Raw genomic sequence first — 20,536 nt, forward strand, 5'->3', positions numbered from 1 at the left:
GTTGAAGATTTTAAAGCAAGATTCATATACACTCTCTTGTTATGTATTTAGCCTTCAATGAGAATACTGCAGAATTTTTATCTGAATTACTACAAAGTCCATTTTATCACCTGTACTGGCTTAAAAATAGCCAACATTCACCTGCTCACCAATAGCAAGAAGGAATTGCCTCCAGGCAACCAGACAGGGATATTTTACTACCCCCTCCCCTTTTAAGCTTATTTTAGGTATGCCTCCTTTCATACATCTCATCATAGTCTCCAAGATCAACCAAGAACTATTTGTGTTCTATGTCTGGAAAGAATTTTGTAAAGCATAAGAAAGGGAAGTCATCTCGTGGCTGTGGAACACCCAGATCCATCCAATTCTAAGAACCTTCCAAATCTTTACTTGGGCTGGATTTCGAGGGACAAAGTTAGGCCTTGAAACATTTTATTGTCTGATATTATCTGGATGTGTGTTGCCTTCAAAGCAGTACAGGTGGACTCATTATCCACTGCAGTTCGGTTCCCACAGATTACGACAGGTAACTAGATAATGAGTAATTGAGTCTATGGGAATGCGGGGGTTAGATTCCCAGACTAAAAAAACCCACCGAAACCCCACACCAAAACAGGCCAAATAAAGTGCCCTAGCATACTCCGTGGGTTTCCTGGCATCCAGGGATGACCCCAAATGCCCCCCCAAATTGTGGTCACTTCTGGCCTTCTGGGAACCGTGGATATGTGGATATGTGGGTTTTAACCATTTCGTATCCATGGATATTGAAATCAGGTGTCAATTAGACACGCTTGAATACGTGAAACTGCAGATATAGAATCAATGTATAATGAGGTTCTCCTGTATGTTCCTTGGAGCTAAGTGTGAGGTAGACTGAAACAGAAAATGTGTAGTAGTAATTAAATTGATTCTGTTGCACAAACACTTGCATGGAATGTAGTCTGAAGGGGAACTGGATGCATTCAATAATCATATTCAGAACTTCTGAAGACAGGAGATTAGCCTTCTTTTTGCCAATAGGAAATGAAGTGTCTACATTTCTTAAATTACCATCTCCCAAAATTATTAAAAGCAGACCAACATCTCAAACTACTAGACGTTAAAATAAGAGCAATCCAAAACACACCATCCAAAAGATAACATATTAGAGGGGTCGAAAAGATCTCAAGCAGTTAGTTTTTGGGTTTGACTTAGATGAGAAACACACAGTTCTTTACCTCTGTTAAACTTTCACACAAGAAGCTGCCAGCACTAGAAAAAGCAGTTGTGTTTGTTAGAAGAGAAAGGAGCATTGGTTACTTACCGTGAAGGCTCCTTCCTGCTACTGGATATGGAGTATACTTCCCTGCTGCTCCAGAGGAAGGACTATGCAAATTAACTTAGAAAGCTTAAATAGCCTTGGGAAGGATAACCCCACCAGCCAAATCAAGATAACAGAGAATATCAGCTGAGAGAACAATGTTAAGGAATAGCAAATAGAGAAAAAAGACAGTCCCCACAGTAGATCCAGCCAGCCCAAGCAGGTGGGTTAAGATGTCCTCATATCCAGCACCAGGAAGAAGCCTTCATGGTAAGTAACCAATGCCCCTATCTCTGCTGCTGAAAGAAAGAGGACATCTCATAGGACATGTCAGCTGATGAGCCCGGATGGGAAGCTTCCAGGACGACAGATGAGAACGTACCTGCTGTAGCACTCTTCTACCGAATGTGGCTTCAGCGGAACACCCATCTTGTAATAGTAGAGGGGCATGACCATGTTGCTGCTTTACAGAACTCTGATAGGAGTGTCTGTAAAAAGGCTGCCATTGCTGCTGCTGACCTGGTTGAATTAGCCGAGAAATGCAGGGGCATTGGTAGCTTCAATGTACTGTTTGTCAGTGAAATGCAGTCTTTGATCCACTTGGCTATGGTAGATTTTGAGACTTTTTGGCCCATGGAAGTGGGGAGATACAACACAGATAAGGCACCTGAAATCCTGCATGGCTCAGTATGCTGGATGTAGACCTTTAAGCATCATAGAACATCTAGCTTGGGCCATGCCCACTCCAACAGATGTGAAGGTTTAGGGCAAAAAGAAGGCAAGATAATGTCCTGGGACTTGTGAAATACAGATGGCACCTTAGGGACAAAGAATCAGTCTAACTGAATCCGGGGAAATGATGCATAGGTGCTTATTTACCTATTGAGCCTGAAGCTCAGACACCCTTCTGGCAGAGTTAACAGCTACTAGGAATGCCAGTTTACAGAATAGAAGGCAGAGCAGGATCAAGTGTATGGGCTCGAATGGGGGGCTTTGAAGTGCCCAAAGTATGGTGTGTAGATTCCATGTCAGGAAACTGTACGGTAGGCAGTGAAAGCAGCATAGCTCCCCTGAGGAAATGTTTGAGGTGAGATTGTATAAGGCATTGTTGTTGGGTGTTAAGAGGCCAAAAGTCCTGAGAGTGCCACTGCTTGTCTTTTTTAGTATGTTTGCTTTCAGACCCTTTTCTAAACCCTCCTGTAAGAAATCAAGGGGGCCTCTGAGATCACGTTTCCCTACACTTGAGGTATCTAGTGCACCAATGCAAGAAGGCCCGCCAAGTGAACTGATATATGCAATTAATGGAGGCTTTTCTGGAGGATAAGATTGTGTCCAAGACCTTGTTGGAGTAGCCATACTGTTTCAAGAGGTTTCTTTCTGTCTCCAGGCAGCCAGATTGTGGTTGAACCAGGCTGGATAGTGGTGAATGATGGGGCCTTGCTATGGGAGGTTTGTTCGGACTGACAGGAACCACAAGCACGTTATGGCAAGATGGAGGATCTCTGGAAACCAGTGTCTCCATGGCCAGTCTGGAGCCACTCGGGTGACCTCTGCCTGATACAGTTGGACCTTGTGAAGGAATCTGCTGATCAGAGGCACAGGAGGAAAGGTATACAACAACTTCTGAGGCCATAGTGTTGACAGAACATCTACCGCTTCTGCTCCCTGACACAGGAAGCAGGCAAAGAATCTTGGAAGCTTAGCATTGTTCGGTGCTGTTAAAAGGTCAATCTGTGGGCATCCAAAGTGCGCTGTGAGTAGACTGAATACCTGATGGTTGAAGCTCCATTATGCTGGGTGAATTTCTGACCGGCTCAGCCAATCTGCTTTGGTGTTTAGAATTCTGCACACATGATGTGCCCATTGGAGGAGAAGTGTTATTTCTTGGTGTAGTGAGAATGACCTGGTCCCTCCTTGGTGACTGATATGGGCTTTCGCCGTGATGTTGTCCGTGCGGACTAGGACATGTTTGTCTCCCAACAGGTGTTGAAAAGCCATCAATTCAAGGCAGATGGCCCTCAGCTCCAACTAATTGATGCTGTGGTCCTTTTCCTGTGAAGACAATTTCCCCTGGCCTGAATTCTGAGAGGCAGTGGGCTCCCCATTCCCAGAGGCTGGCATTGGTTGTTTTGGGTTGATGATTCAATTCAAAACCCACCAGAGAACCCAATACGCCAAAAACAAATGTTATTAAAGATCCAAAAGGCACCGGCCATTATGGCTGACACCACTATGGACTCAGTATGCTTTGCAGCCAGGTCCACCATTTCTACTGTAGTGGCCAGGCAAACCATATGGTTGAAATAATTGGCAGGTAGATGACACCTCTTGCTCCGCCTTGACGGCTGTCCCTTTCATAGGTTCCAAGCTGTTTGGCGATGAGGCATTAAATGACCTAGTTTTCGAAACCAAGGATATGAAAAAAGCCCTTCCTACAACACACAGGGTCTTCTGTAGGCAGAATAAATAGCCCTTTTAGTCCTTTCATCCCTTCAGGGCCCCTTTCAGACCCAGGGAAAGGGACATCAGAATACAACGTCCCTTTTGGAACAGGTTTAGACCCAATGACAAGCCTGCCAGACAATGACATCAGCTCTTCACAGGACTAAAACAGATGGACAGTAATCCTTACTCCTGGCCACTCCTGGTGGGTGGTCGTTTAACAAAATACTTTCATGCTTGGGAACCCTCCACCAGCTACAAGTGGGTCCCTTTAGACCATTCAGCGTGGGTACATAATAGAGCCATCCTTTTTCAGCACAGTAAACAGAATGGAATAAACCCCTTTGCCCTGCTGTTGAAGAGGCACAGGTTCTACCACCATACAGCATCTGGAAAATATAGGGGTGGTAGAGCCTGTGCCTCTTCAACAGCAGGGCAAAGGGGTTTATTCCGTTCTGTTCACTGTGATGAAAAAGGATGGCTCTCTCAGAACACTCCTGGATCTCAAGTTGCTCAACGAATTCGTCAGACACAAAAAATTCAAGACGGAGACCCTGAGATCAATTGTGGAATCCCTCCACCACCTAGATCACCTCACCTCCATAGACCTGACAAAGGCCTATCTCCACATTCCAATTCATCTATAGCCGGCCATTCTTCCACTTCAAATATACGGACAGGCACTACCAATACAAGCCTTTCAGTCTATCCTCAGCACCCAGAATGTTCACGAAGGTGCTCATAGAACATCTCAGGGTCCAAGGCATCAGAATCTTTCCCTTTAACTTTACTTTTTTAAAAAAATCTGCAAGTCTGGCTTTCCGAGGACGAGGATGATGGGTCTTTCCTGTGCCATTTATGTCTTGCCCTCTTTGATGGCTTGGATTGTTGGAAAGACCTATCGAGCAGGTTTTTAAAAACCAGGTCTGCCATGCTGGGAGTACTGTATTAAAATCACCCCAAGGTGGGGGGCGTGCCCAGTAAGGCCCACCGGTTGGGGAGGGGTGTTCATTGGGGCTGGTCTGTTATGCCCTTAGAAATCCTATTGGGACTCACAGTCCAAAGGTGTCCATGGTCCCGGCCCCGCACTGTCCAGTCGGCCCACTCCACTTTCGCACCTTTTCTGGGCTTGGTTGTTTTGGCCTCTGTAGCCTAACTCAGATGGCTGGGCCTAACGTTACCCTTCCTTCTTGCCACCGTGGCCCGCATTTCCCTCATGGTGAGCGTCCAAGATTCCAGATGGGGCTGACAACTCCGGGACCAGCCATGAAGGCCTGGTATGAGCTGGGAGTGAGGGTGCTATCAGGAGAGGGATTTCTGATCCTGCGGCACTCATGTTGGGAAGCACACCACTTCCTTCTGTCCCGGACTGGCTGGGGAGGGTTTTGCGTTTCCTACCTCCCTGGGCGTGACAGAACTTGCAGCCTGGTGGTGGGAGGCCTGATGGCCCTTCCCTCAAAATCCTAAATATCCATGGTAGCTAGGAAGGCAGGTGATGATGGCCTCATAGCACTCGGCACGCTGTTGGGGGACCTCAGTGGAGGAAAACTTGCAGGCTTTTGATTGCTTCTAGGAATGAAGACATTCCGGATCAGAGGACCAATTTGCATCCTAACTGCTGGCTCCAGGGAAGAGGTAAGGAGGAGGAGCAGGATAGAAAGGAATGCAGAGAAGAAAAAAAGGGCTCACTCTTTTTTTGGTAATCGGGAGGAGAGAATCCTGGAAAAATAAAGGAATTGAAAAGGAACTAAAAGCAGTAGCTATGAAGAGAAGGCTTTTGGGAGAGAGGGGAAAAACGCTCTCTCTGGAGCATATACAGGACTATCAGAACAGGGTGGGGTTAACCCAGGGCTATTTAAGCTTTCTAAATTAATTTGCCTAGTCCTTCCTCTGGAGCAATAGGGAAGTATAACACATGAGATGTCCTATTTCAGCAGCAGGGAAATGCCAAATGCAAAGCAGAATGTCTGCAGAATTAAGTTGGTGGCTGCCGATTATCTTAGCCCAAGTCACAAATTCACTGGAGTGGTGCTCAATTGGTGAAGGAAGAAGCAGCACTAGCCTATTCTCTCTACCACACCTAAATCATATAGATGGCAGAGCTTGGATCCCCACAGGGGATGCCTTGCATCTCAGTACCAATCCTAAACTGTACCATTGGACAGAGGACGGTCAGATGAATCCAGCTGACTTATTTGCCCCATGATGCTTTCGATAAAGTCTTCCAGCATGCACTAAGGAAGCTCTAAGCTCATGGTTGACAACCTCTGATGTTGTACCTAGAGAGTGCTGCTGTATTCTAGCCTCCCAACCAAGAATGGGTAAAGTAGTGAGGCCAGAGTCTGTAGGTGCTCTCCTAGACCAGCCGAGAAGGGGAGTGGTGGAAGGTCAAAGCAACCACATTACCTAGATGATGGTGCCTTTGCATCTTGCTCCCTACTTGTAGCCAGCAGTGGGGGACAAGCCTCATGGCCAGCAGCTGATTCTATGTCTCCACACGAATGAAGAAAACAAATATTATTCCCTAACTAGGGAAGGGAGCTGTGTTCCCTGTAGCAGGGATTCCCAGATGTTGTTGACTACAGCTCCTAACATCCTCAACTGCAAGGGCCTTTGGCTGGGGATTATGGGATTTGTAGTCAACAGCAGCTGGGAATCCTTGTTACAGGGATCAATGGAAGGGAGGGTGGAAAGGAGGAGGGATATTAAACACAGCCTTTTTTTGTTTGCTGAAGAGATAGGGCTGGTCTGGGAAGCTGGAGTCCTGTTTTTTGAGCAAGAGAGAAGCTATCTCAGATGCAGAGACTGTATTCTGGAAAGGGAGAGGGAAAGAGAGTTGGGCCTTGGGATGGCATGTCCAGCTCACATAAAATGTTATCTGCGTAGTGGAGAGGAAGGGCTTGCACTTTTCTTCCACTGCACAAATTGAATGTTGGCACCAATGAAGGTAGGGATTAGAGTCCTACAAAGTAGTTCCAGTTCCAGTAGTAGTACTACCACAGCCATTAAAATGGTCTACGTAGTGCATTCATACACATGCTACAATTACCTCATTATACTTTTCATAACCTGTTTCTGTTAACGCCTTTAAAAAAATACACGAAAAATGGATTAAAAACCCCAAACATCAACTAAGCACAATATCCTTAGAACTTAGTTTCCTTTTTGAAGCAGACGTCTACTATCACACATCAGCTGTACATTCAATGCAAAAACACCAAAGCAAGAGTGTCCTGAACCTTATCAGTTCCAAATTGTCAAAAAATTCTCAGCAAGTGTCCTCAAATTTTCCCCTATATGTTTTAACTCTAGACTCAAAACTCTGCCTGTTGAATTACTGATATGGTTCAATTAAAGTAGAAATCAGGAGGATTACAGACTATGTGCCTTTTAAAAAACAACAACTAATAATCATGTGAAAATACAGAAACAAATTCATCACCTGTAGAAAGCTGTCTTGGCAACAAAGGAATTCATTCTTCTTCATGATGGATTCAGCAGTTAACACCAATTCATTTTTACTAAGAGCTGGCTCACTTCGGCTAGGATACACTGCCTTAAGCAACAAAGTAATATACAAGTATTTTAGGTTACAAGTACATTTTATATTTAGAATTCAGATTTCCTTCAGACAGTTCAGTATTCTTTCAAAGTCAATGAAGGTCACACTTGTTTTACAAATTCTATTCAAAACAATAAGCCAATTGTTATATAGACATTCAAAGTTCTCTCTTGTCCTTAACAATCTTGCAATATTGCTGAGATCATTTCTACAGAAGAGATATCTCCAGATATTGCAAGAATGACTGGAAGAACTGGCCTTTAAAATCCAAGTGCAGAATTTTCTTCAAGCTTTAAAGATTATTCAAATTTCTAACAAATTTTGACACTCATACTTACTCTGATGTTGTCCAGGACACGCTTGAACTCCAGAGGTTCATCTTTCCCTTCCATGGCCGCAGGATCCAAACCATCCCCACCATAAATGAACTGTATAATGTCACCAGTAGAACTCCTGACAGTCAAATCATACTGTGAGCAAAGATCTTCAAGTGATTTCACTAATCGTCTCTGAGTAAAAAGAAGAAAATAACCACTGTAGGACACATCTGTGAAGAACTGACTGGTTAAGAATCATTTATGTATTTATATGTTGCTTGGTCTGTGAGGTTTAGTGAGTTCAGGATGGCAGCTGTTGTCAGGTACTTGGATTGACTGGAGGAGTTCAACAGATGTGTGCTGTAGAGTCAGTTGGAAGTTAACTATCAAGGAAGAAGATGGGAGAAAGGGGCTCAGACTGAAGGATAGTAAGCTCTAACTGGCTGTTCTTTGAGCTATATATTTCTTGGAAAGGATCAGCTTTGTTTTGCTTATTGTGAAACACTAAATCCTCTTTATCCTTAAAATATATGGACTTGCTCTACTGGAACAACAACATCTTATGCCCATAGCATTCCTCCACTATCAAGGGCAATAGTTATTATGGAAGAAGACTGTTGTACATCAATGGTCACAGCAGATACAGAAACCATCACAATATCCATTAATATAGTTTACAAAAGCATATAGAACATAGATGATGGCCAATTCATGTATTAACTGACAGACATGGAATCTTCAAGTGATTTCATTAATACCTACAACAGGAGAGATATACAAGAAAATGTTTTGAGTTGTGCAACTGCAATGTGGAACTCAACAGAGGTCTGGAAATAATGTAATGCATTTGGTCTGCAGAATAATAAAATAAAATGGGAAACACTCCAGTCTAGTCCATTGAACTATAATTGCAAAGGTTCCCCTCTATTCAAGTCTCTCAAGTCAACATTCCAAACTCCTGAGTGATACTGCAGATTGAAAGCCATCAGGGAACAATCATGACATGCTGCTTGGATAAATCTAGTGTTACGAGTATCCAAAACAAGGTCTCATGAAATTTTTGAATTACTCCTTTGAAAAGTGTGTCACATTCAATATTTACAATAGTGACCACCTCTAGAAGGAATTAAGAAGAAGCAGTCAGCTTCCAAAATGGGATGGCTGAGGGAAAAACTTCAGCTGAAACACATATTGTTCTTGGACCCTTTCTCACATGATTTGCAGGTGAAGATACCAGAGTCCTCTTGTCCAACAGACTCTCAGGCAAGCTCATAAACAGCCACTTGCCTGGTTGGCTGTGACAAGAAAGAACTGAATCCAGGCAGAATAAGATGGAAGGAGAATGTGCATTATCTTTTCTTCTGGCCACACATGTTTAACAAAGGTGAAGATGGTCAAGCGGGTATAAATACATGTTTATCTATCTGTAAGGCTGCCCTCTTGACTAAAAGTACTATTAAGATAAAAGGGAAAGATCCACAGACTGTTCCTTCAGCATAACATGGGTCAAGAGACATAGGGTTCTTTCATTTTATTTATTTACTCTCAGAATTGAAAACAGGTAGACTAAGGCCAGTGGCTAGGAAGAGAATGTTACAATTATTTTCTTGACTGAAACCAACAGGGCAAGTGAACTTTTAAACTAATTTAATGAACAATAATGGATCATGACTGTTTGTTACACTAAGGTTGTCCTTTCCCATAGGCAAATGTACCCAGTTACCTGCATGTATCCCGTTTCAGCTGTTTTTACAGCTGTATCAACTAGACCTTCACGACCAGCCATTGTGTGGAAGAAAAACTCCGTCGGTGTCAAGCCAGAATAGAAACTATTGGCAACAAAACCTTTAGCTGCCGGAAGCTACAAGAGAAAAAGACTTCTGAAATACATGGCACTAGATTATGTACCCTGCATTTGACCTAAACACATTTAGTTGCATATATGGCTGGATATTTTTGTCCCAGTGGCTTTGTCTTATGAATGTTTCTAGAACAGGGCTGCTCAGCTTGTAGTCCTAAAGCAGCTGGGGGCCCAAAGTTGAGCAGGCCTGTTCAAGAAGCACTTCATAACTTTAGCATGCAAAACAATCGTCTATAGAAGGCAAGATGTCTGAGCACATATCCTAAAAGTAGCAGCAATGACAGGAGCAACGGCCGGTTTTTGTACAAAATGAAGTGTCTCATAGTAAAACAACTTGCATTATCAAGAAGATTTCCTGCTGAAGAACAGTTAGGCAGCAACAATCCAATGCAACTGCTATTCTTTTACAGATCCTGTGGCCTCAGGTTCATCCATCTGTTCTTCTGCATTCCTACAACATTTATGTGCTGCATCTTTTCCTTTCACCCTTATCCCACAACAGCTGTCTCTACTTGGGAGGATCCAGAGTATCCCAATACCTTGTACAGTACCAGAAGCCACAGTCCTCTAGGGATGTGCACGAACCGCGGTTTCGGGAGTGGGGCCAGGAGCATTAAGAAAGAAGAGACTAGGTCCTTACCTGCTCCCCACTGCCCCATGCAGCTTCCTGCTGGGGCAGTGTGCATCCCAAGAAGCCCTGCGCAGCGTCAGCACGCACATGGCATCCACACCATGCTGATGCCGTACAGATGGTGTCCACGCTGTGCTGACACCACACAGGGCTTCTTGGGATGTGTGCTGCCCAGCAGGAAGCTGCATGGGGCAACAGAGAGCAGGTAAGGATCTGGCCTCCTCTCTCTTAAAGCTCCCAGGCCCCACTCCCAAAATGTGCTTGAACCGTGGTTTGTGTACATCCCTACAATCCTCTACATTTCCAAGGAAAGAAAGACTATACAATTGGTTGGATTGGGCAAAATGTAAAGAGGATACATTGCATTTGCTGCCTGTCAGCTATTGGTGGGGAAGGATGCAAAGAGAAGAGAGAAAAAATTGAACAGGTTGCCCCGCAGAACTACTATGAAGGCTCCCAAATTCTGCACAACTTGGCTCACCTTAGTAAGCTCATAGCAGAGGCAAGATTTGAACTTCTCAGTCTTAGTCAAGTGCACTTAGACAGTGCACCAGACATTCCATCTTATTTTGGATTCAACTATGTGTCCCTGTTTCATAAAATATGCCTAATTCCAATTTCAATGCAATGTTATTCACCTTGGAATGCTTCTCAAAATGAGGCAGGGACCGGTTTTCAAAGCCATCAGGCACACGTGACCCACTGATTGCCTGCTGTCCTACACAGGCAATCATCTGGGATATATTAATAAAGGAGCCTACAGGAAGAGAGAAGAGCAAAAAGGTAAGCAACAACTTTTCATGTCTCAAAAACAGCATGTTAAGATCACACACACACACACTCTCTCTCTCTCTCTCTCTCTCACTTGTGCTTGCAAACTCTCAAAATATAAACTGTCAATTCATGAATGAAACTGGACTTGCAGTGTTTATGCATTTGTGCTTTTAGACCCCATTATTACCAAGTCCAAAAAATGTGGTAAGATCACCACAATGGCATAACCACTAGGGATGTGCAAATCGATTCGAGTACAAATCGATTTGCACCCGAATCTAGCTGATTTGGGTGATTTGGAAACAGAACACATCACCCCTGTGGTCCACTGGCTAGATTCAGGTTAAATCACACCAGATTCTATTCGATTCAAGATTCAGATTCCTCCTATTAATTCCCCCAGAAAAAAAAGCTAAACTCTAGCCTTTGCAGAAATGGAGTTATGGAACAAAATGTGTGGTCACTATTTTTCAAGTGCTTGGATTCTTTGGTGTATAATAACTTTCCCTCAATGAATCCCTATGAGGATTCATTACACACCTTCATTTCTTCTCTTCATTTTGACTATCTTTGGACAGTGCTGACTATTAACTGCCATGTGTCAACTATACCCCCCTCCCATCCACAAGGCAGTGGGGTACTACTCAGTTTATGTTCTAGGATTTTTTTAAAGTGTGTTTAAACCAGGGCTGCTCAACTTCGGCCCTGCTGAAGATGTTGGCCTACAACTCCCATAATCCCTGGCTATTGGCCACTGTGGTTGGGGATTATGGGAGTCCAAAAACAGCTCGGAGGCCTAAGTTGAGCCAGCCTGGTTTAGACTCTTTGGTGTCTAATAACCTTTCCTCATAATTAATCCCTATGAGGATTCATTACACACCAAGGATTCTAAATACCGCAAAAAATCCTAAAATATAAACTGAGTACAACACAGGAACAACATAGGAAGCTGCCATATACCAACTGAGTCAGACTATTTATCTATCTAGCTCAGTATTGTCTTCACAGACTGGCAGCGACTTCTCCAAGGTTGCAGGCAGGAATCTCTCAGCCCTATCTTGAAGAAGCCAGGGAAGGAACTTGGAACCTTCTGCTCTTCCCAGAGCAGCTCCATCCCCTGAGGGGAATATCTTACAGTGCTCACACATCAAGTCTCCCTTTCATATGCAACCAGGGCAGACCCTGCTTAGCTAAGGGGACTAGTCATGCTTGTTACCACAAGACCAGCTCTCCTCAGTGGCTTGTGGGGTAGTTGGCACGTGGGATGCCACTAATTCCCCACCCGCAAAGCAGTGGGTTCAAAATGAACAGAAGAAATGAAGGCAGAGGAAAAAGTATTAGACACCAAAGAATCTAAACATTTCAATATTACTAAAAAATAAACCCAGTACCCCACTCCCACTGCCTTACAGGTGAGGGTGTGTGTGTGTGTAGTTGGCACATGGCAGTTGACAATTGGCACTGTCTAATGACAGTCAACATGAACAGAAAAAATGAAGGTGTGCAATAAATCCTCATAGGGATTCATTATGAGAAAATGTTATTATACACCAAAGAATCCAAACACTTGAAAAATAGTGACCACACATTTTGCTCCATAACTCCAGTTCTACAAGGGCTAGAGCTTAGCTGTGTCTTCTTTTTTAAATGAAAGCTGGGGATTCATTTTAGGGTTAGGATAGGGCAAATTCAAATTCCCATTATTTCCTATGGCGGGAATATACAAAATGAGTAAAAACTAAACAAAATCATTAAAATCAACCAAGTGCCCCACTGCCTTGAAATTTGGGTGGTAGGTGCCTACCATGAGGTGCCTACCCACCACCCAAATTTGGTGCCCCAGGACCTTTATAAGTGGTCCAAATCAATCCAAATCCAAATCAAATCTGGGGTGATTTGGGGGGACAGATTCGGGCACCAAACTAATCAGAGGTGATTCGATTCAGGCACAAATCAAATTTAAATAATCAATTCGTGCACATCCTTAATTACCACATCATTAAAATCTACCAGTAAATGATAAATATTTCATCTGAATCTGCCCTCATATGGCAAGAGCTGGCTCTTAACAAGTCAGTTTATCTAAAGCTTAAGACACAAGCTGCAATACTGTACAGGTAAAAATAGCCAAAATGCCCATTCCATTTTTAACACAGAGGTCCACTGGATCAGAGCTTGATACTTAGGGCTGTATGGACAGCAAATATCAGTACTCAAAACAACATAAAAAGACAGGGTTGTTTGTTCTCTAAATTATGTAGAAGGCAGAGCAGTTACACACACCGCTGGCACAAGGAATATATATGGCCTAGGCCTGACAAACATGATGTAGAGTGTGTAAAAAAAACAAAACCAAACACAACCCAAAAATTGACCTGTGCCATGTTCCATGCCGCTAGCATCTTTTTTTAACCTGGGCTCTCGGCTGCTATACTGTTCAGTGTTAGCATGCCACATGGCCTTTATCAAAACAACTAATTCCTGGCATGCTAACACTGCAGGAACAAGTGAGGTGAATTGATTTAAACACCATGCTGATTATGCAGGACACTTCACATGCAAGTTTAAAAGAACCAAATACACATTAAAAAACATACAGCAGGCATTGCATTTAATTTTGTCATTGCTGCTCCAAGGGTTTTGGGGTTTTTTTGGTGGTCCCCCCGCAACTATACACTTAACAGCACTGTTTTGGTCAGTTATATTGTATTTGTCAAAGACAGAAGAATCATTTGATGACAATAATTTGTTTTCTAAGGTGCTAATCATCTTACCTTTTGAACCACAAAGAGCCATGATGAGGGGGCTGTTACTCTTATCCAGTTCTCTGAGACAGGCACTGCCAGCATGGTCTCTAATCACAGACAGCTCTTTCAGGATCAGAGCCTAGGTGGAGATTTACAATTAAAACCTAATCACTTTATGTATCTGGATAAAAGCTTTAATTCAAAGCTAACAAATTCTAATTGCCAAGGAAATGTTGTTGAAATGGTAAATATTCCTGGGATAAATCTATAAATGCTCTTTTAAACATGATCAATATCATAATAATTGGGGACTTGAATGTGCCCCATATCTACTGCTGTTTCCTGAGTCCTGAGGCACCATAAGTGCCCAAGCTGGGGTAAGCGTGTACATCAGACAGCATGCATTGTGATGTAAGGTCTATTCACAAATGTTGCCAGTTAAAATAACAATTGTATCACAATGCATAATGCTTGCTGTGTGGGTTTTCTCTATCATGGACCCCACTGGTATTTCAGGAGACAACCCCAGTATGGCAATAGCCCGTGGGACATCCTAAGTCCCTTACTGGCCTACAAAGGAAGGGGAATCACTTCATCATCTGGTTGTCTTCCTGATTTTTAAATTAGGTTGATCTCTACTTTTGGTTGTCTTCCTGACACAGCCTTGAGCCTGCTCAGACAGATGTTCCTTCAGGTAGTGGCAACTGCCATTACCCAAAGGCTCCCCCCTCCTCGCGTCCCTCCCCTGCCAAAGTCAACGGGTTTGTATGCAACTCCCAAGTATTTCAACAACGCTTGAGCAGATGACAATTCTAGTTGATTCCACCCTCTAAATAAGGGATTGGTGCTTTGTTTCCCTCTCAATGGGTTCCTGTCTTTGAAGGATCCCAAACATACCTCAAGAGGCAATCAATCAATGTGAAATTAATACTAAAATTCCAAATAGCAAAGGGGGTCAGAAGAGAAGGACAAGAAAAGTTTTATGTGCTTTGTTTGAGTTGGTCACTATGGTCTCCTGTAAATAGAGCAGAAGAGGGGACACACACTACAGTCCCATAGGAAGAATGAAAGAACCCCTAAAAAAACCCATTGTATCTGATAAACAAAATTCCAGCCAGTGACACAGACATGCCTCTAATTAGCTCAGTACAACAGCAGGGTAATAACCTATAAATAATAGGTATTACTACTACTAGGGATGTGCATGAAACCAGGCGAGGGAAGTTTGAAGGCGGCGGAGGGTTGACTTTAAGGGCAAGGGAGGGTGCACTTCTCTCCCTCTGCTGGCGCTCTGTTTGTAAAGGGTCCATCGGGGCAGTAGCATACCTCCCTGCTGCCCCATTGCCTCATCAGATCCTACATCAGAGGAAGTACACGACATGCCTATGCACGTCGGCACGTGTGCACACACGTCATGCTTGCACTGACACACACGGGCACTTCCGCTGATGAAGGGAGATGAGGCAACTGGGCAGCAACGAGGTGGCAAATAGAGCGCCAGTGGGGGGAAAGCGGAGGGAGAGGTAAGGAGGCCTCCCTCCCCCTTAAAGTCAAACCCCTGCCTTCGAACAGGCAGAACCACCAATCGTTCGAACTGGTTCAGAGGACCATAAAGGTTTCGTGCACATCCCTAACTACTATTCCACATTTTATCATCTGAAAACTTTCTCAATTTCCCTTGTATTTGTAGAGCTACTGTCTAAATATCAAATCTAAAATGTTGTTTGCAAGTCTGTATTAGAGGGCCTGTTTGGAGGATACTCTCTCCCTGGTGAGAGATTAGCACCGCCTCATGCTGTCTCCTTGGTCACACTGGAAAAAAGTGAATAATTCTCAGGCTAAGGGGAATTCCACATTCAAACAATAATGTGTTCCACCCACCTGGCATCATTTACCTCTCTGTGGGGAGCAGAGCATGTGAGGGCAGGAAAAAGGAGGATACCTATGCCCAAGATCAGCCCCCGATCCTTACCAGGACATTATCTTGGGAAGTGGTAAGGAAGACTATAATCTGAACAGCCCCCAAAGGGAAGAGAGAAGAATTCGAAGTGGCCAGATCCCAAATAAACAACTTGCTGAATCAGAAATTTAACGAATATGCTTTGTAGGCTTCATCTATCAAATACAAAGCAACCAACAAACAGTATACAACTCAGAGGTTCTGAACAACACAGACTCATTACTCAGAATTATTAACCATTCTTTATTAACAGATATACAACTCACCTCTAGTGTCTCTTCTGCTGTACAACCAGGCTGCTGCTGCAGCCTGCCAGTATTCAAAGCTTCAATATATTCATCACATTTCTTATAACCAGCATTTAGAAGTTCATATTTTGCCTTCAGCAGCCCCTGTCCTGGGGTTACATCACCAATTCCAATTGAAAATCCCCGGTTAGCTAAACGTTTGCAAAGAAAGATCAAATGTACACATCAGCTCAGATGTTACACAGAGAACTTTACTGAAAAATCCTTTCACAACCAGGGTTTACATTTTTATCCATGCAAAACACCAATGAGCAAAAATAGTCCATATTTACATTTTTAGTAGCTGTCCTGCTGGCAACAAGGCTCACCAAGCAACCAACTATTAACCCTTTGTTTTGTGCAGTCTCATATAGCAAAATCAGTCCCTTGAGGGTTTCAGCTGTTTACTCCCAAGACCCAAAGTTGCCCACTGAAGCCAGGCTAAGCCCTCCTCTCTAGCGGTGCGCATGGGAAGCGTTTTGCAATTCGGTCCAATTTGGACTAAACCACAGGCCCGTGAACTGGTTCGGCCGAACTGACCAGCTGGCCCAGTACGTTCGACTGGGTCTGATAGTTTGAACCCAGCTTGAACTGGTTCAATGGTTTGAGAGGCTATGCTTGTAAAGGGGAATCCAGTGAGGGACGCCCTGGCCCAAACCCAGCACACATGCTGTGCTCCCTGAACCAGCTTACCTGCAAAGGGCATTTGCATGGTCACACAACATGTACATGCACGGAGACCAGGTCAGTTCTGGACTCACACCGCCACCTGCGGGCGGGGTGCTGGGGGGAGCGTTGCGGGCGGGCTGCTGAGGGGAGTGTTGCACACACACACTGGGTCTGGGCCAGGGAGGCCTTCGAGGAGCGGCGGTACTATTACCACAGCCACCACTGGACTGATAAGCCCCTTACATTTACTGTTAAAAGGTACCCTCTTGCCACCCCCGCTTCCTGGCCACCCTGTAGAAACCTTTGCTTGTAAAGGGGAATCCTCACCAGATTCCCCTTTACAAGCATAGCCCCTCAAATCATCGAACTGTGGTGAACTAGTCTGTCACGGACTGGGCTCTGTTTGACTGCGGACCGGCCAACCTTCCTGAAGGCCAGTCCGGGTCGCGATTGAGTTGCTTGAACTGGCCCAGTTCATGGTGGACCAGTTCGCTGCAAACCATTTGTGCACACCCCTACTCCTATCCAACTGCACTGCCCTCTCAGAGATCTCTACTTAACATTGCAAAATGACCTGTCTGGTGGTGTGTTCCTCAGCTGTGTAAAGCCAGCACTAAAAAACTCCTTCAGCATAAACCTAGCAGAAAGGGTTGAACACTTGGAAATGCTTGTTAGAAAGTACTTACAGAGGTAGACAGGAGCAAGCCTTGCAAGTCGTGACATAGCATCAGCTGCTTCCACTTGCCCCCAGTCTCTCAGCAAAATGTAGAAGATATTGTTCTTGGACCCAGACCCTAAAGTTCCTTTGTCCATGCTGCCACACATCAGCTCACTATTATGGATTGAAACATCTGAAACAGCAATTAAAAGGGTAACTGAAGCATCCCGACAATGCTGCTTTATCAACCCCTCATTTGTCTATAGAAGGTTTAGTTTTCACTGAGGCAGTAAATCTCTGTCTTGGCTGTACCACTTCAAACAGCAGACAAGGGCTCTCTTGATGGACTGCTCCTCCATACAAAATAATCCCCTCTACACCGAAAGAAATGTTTTTTTTAAACCTAGCATATCTAGGACAACAGGCTAGAACTCCTCATTCTGACATGCTAGTGTTCTATCTGGGAAGATTTTTTTTTTTTTGTAAGCCCATCATGTGAACACTCACCTGAAGTCCAAAGCAATATAGCTCAGACACAAGTTTACCGTCTCAGCGAGAACTACACAAAACTGTAAAAATATGCAAAGAATATGGTGAAACGGCTGACTCCTCCATACTGTCCATCTATCAGAAATACACAAGTGCTTTGAAAATAATAGAAAATAAGAAGCCAGGAACCTATGAAGATGCTTTTAATTAATTGATTGATTGATTTCTATACCGCCCTTCCAAAAATGGCTCAGGGCGGTTTACACAGAGAAATAACAAACAAGTAAGATGGAACCCTGTCCCCAAAGGGTTCACATTCTAAAAAGAAACATCAGACAGACACCAGCAACAGTCACTGGAAATACTGTGCTGGGGGTGGATAGGGCCAATTACTCTTCCCCTGCTAAATAAAGAGAATCACCATGTTAAAAAGGTGCCTCTTTTCCCAGTTAGAAGGGAAAAGTAGTCTGATCTAGTAGTAGTAGTAGTCTGATCTTTTCAGAATTGACTCATTTTGGCCCTAAATTACAACATGATACCCACTTTTAAATTTGATTACTTCATGCCCACTTTTCTTCTTCATTTCTCCCCTCTCAGAAAACATTCTGAACCAATATAATGGTGCTGGTGCAACTTGCACAATCCCCTTTAATTCAGAGTGGGACCCTGTTGGTCTTGATTTTTCAGCTGGAAAACCAATGCTCTAATACACCGGGTTGGGGGGTTAACTGGTAAACCCCAGAACTGAAACTTAAATCTTAAGATGGAAAAAGGTTTCAAAATATTGATATTTTTGTTCACTTCTAACCACAGGTTGAACAGCCACTTCCACTTACAGGAATCATTACTGCACAAGTCTTCTGACTTGCCACAATACTGCTTTCCTTTGGTTCGCAGGTTGGCCTTGACAGAACAACTGTCACTAGGCTTAAGTATGAGACTGAAGACTTGCTTTCCTGTCCACAAGGTTACAGGCTGAAAGAGAACAAGAAGGGAGGATTAGGAAAATATGCCCAATGGCTTCAGGTACAGAACTGGAACATTCCATACTGGGTTTTATTCTTGGAACTCCAAATAATCTCCCACTTCACTTTAGCTACCTGAGCACTAGTAGAAGCAAAGCTACAGTGGGATATAGAATGGTGCACAAGCTTTAACCCATCAACTAAAGCTTTAATCACGAACTAAGAATCTGCGCCATCCCCCCTCCATACAGGCTATCCAGATGTGTTATCTTCCTCCTACATACACCAGAAGGAAGAAAAAAATTATATCTTTTTCATTGGCGTTCATATCTAAATCTAGCAGACATTTTACACTTAGAGTGAATCCAATATAGCTCTCCTACAAGCAATGAACACACAGAAAACCAAAACAACATTGCTCAGTTGAAATGAATACCAATGTATATTTCCATCTTTCACAAGAACTGATTTAATTTACAGCAAACAAACTTTTGGCTTTAAAAGTTATTGTATGTACTAGTTTACTTACTGTATTATGGTAGACTAGCTGAACCCACACAGAGGATCTGCACTAATGCACTCAGCCTTTGGCTCCCCCCACTGCTTGCCCATTCCTACCCCAGGTATCCCTCCCACTGCTCGTTCACTTGTTCCCCCCCCCCCATTCACTAGACACCCATTCTTCCCTCCCCCTGCTTGCCTGTTCCTCCCCCCACCACTTGCAAGTCACCTGTTTCTCCTCCCCCACTCTCTCGCTGGTTGCCCGTTCCTCCCCCCCACCCACCAGTCACCCGTTTGTCCCTCCCTCCGCTCGCCCTGGAGAGGGCTGCGTCATGTCCTTGCCTCTCTGCTTAGGCAGCCCCACTGCAGTCCGACCTGTCATTTGGCCAGCAGTGGCTGGCCAAGTGGCGGGCCCAGAGAGGGAGGCTGTGCCACCCTCTCCACTGCCTGATTGGCTGGTCTTGTAGGAGCAGCAACTGGGCTGTCTGGGCACTCGGAACCCTCCCCCCCTTTGCGACCGCATACTCTCCCCCCTGCCCGTCATTTTATTTCTCCGGCCAGCCATCTGGCCTACCGCTTCCTCTCTCACCCACCCACTGCCCTCCTGTTTACCTTTTTTTGCGGCCACCTGCTGCTTTCTTCTCACTGCCAGGCCACTGCTTTCTCTCCCTCCCTGCCCACTTTCTCTCCCCGCCGGCTGCCCGGTGGCATTATCTTTACCACCGCCACTGTCACTTTCCTCTCCCCCTCCCTGCTCGCAAACTCTCACGAGAGCTGCCACGCATGGGAGTAGCCACGAGTACGTCTTAGCGAATTATATATATCTAGAAGATTCCATGCTCCAGATCAGAAAAATGTAGCATTTTCTTCAAACAATGAGTGGAAGTTCACTTTTGTTAATTTTATATCTCTCACAATGGCTCACATCAGATTAAATTACTCCTAAGTAGTCCCACTGAAATTAATGGAATATGATTAACTTGCCACATTAATTTCACTGGCAGTACTCATGAGTAATTTAGTCTGTGAGCCAATAACTTCAATAAGGCATCTACATTAAGGTTCAACTAAACATTTAACTAACTTTGAATTAACTAAACAAAATGCATTAATGGATGCTAGACCTATGTGGTACATATCTTTACTGGCTGAAATACTGAGGAAAATTGCTCAGAGTAGTCCCCCTGAATTTAAAACCACATTAAGAGTTTGTTAACTCATCCTTTTAAATTCAATGGGACTACTTTGAGTAATCTTCTTTAGAATGTCAACCACTGTTTTCTTGTCACTGCCTCATTCGCCTTCAAGTGTTTCCTCCAATTGATTCCCAGCCTGAAAACAAACTAGCAGCTTTACCTTCCATCCAAAAGCTT

At 44.0% G+C, this 20,536-nt stretch overlaps 1 protein-coding gene across 3 annotated transcripts in view; it reads right to left on the minus strand.

Annotated features, from left to right (window-relative positions):
- The window catches only part of POLR3A (RNA polymerase III subunit A), an 82,435-nt gene that overhangs the window by 29,021 nt on the left and 32,878 nt on the right, over window positions 1–20,536 (minus strand). For all 3 annotated transcript variants that reach the window (XM_053307541.1, XM_053307542.1, XM_053307543.1), the window contains exons 14-21: window positions 18,534–18,672; window positions 17,237–17,401; window positions 15,861–16,033; window positions 13,662–13,773; window positions 10,752–10,870; window positions 9,345–9,482; window positions 7,643–7,813; window positions 7,185–7,298 (exon numbers count right to left, since the gene is read on the minus strand). In XM_053307541.1, the coding sequence (XP_053163516.1) occupies window positions 7,185–7,298; window positions 7,643–7,813; window positions 9,345–9,482; window positions 10,752–10,870; window positions 13,662–13,773; window positions 15,861–16,033; window positions 17,237–17,401; window positions 18,534–18,672 (1,131 nt within the window). The remainder of the gene's footprint in view (window positions 1–7,184; window positions 7,299–7,642; window positions 7,814–9,344; window positions 9,483–10,751; window positions 10,871–13,661; window positions 13,774–15,860; window positions 16,034–17,236; window positions 17,402–18,533; window positions 18,673–20,536) is intronic.

This window comes from Hemicordylus capensis, chromosome 3 (assembly GCF_027244095.1).
Source record: "Hemicordylus capensis ecotype Gifberg chromosome 3, rHemCap1.1.pri, whole genome shotgun sequence".
Classification (NCBI taxonomy): Eukaryota; Metazoa; Chordata; class Lepidosauria; order Squamata; family Cordylidae; genus Hemicordylus; species Hemicordylus capensis.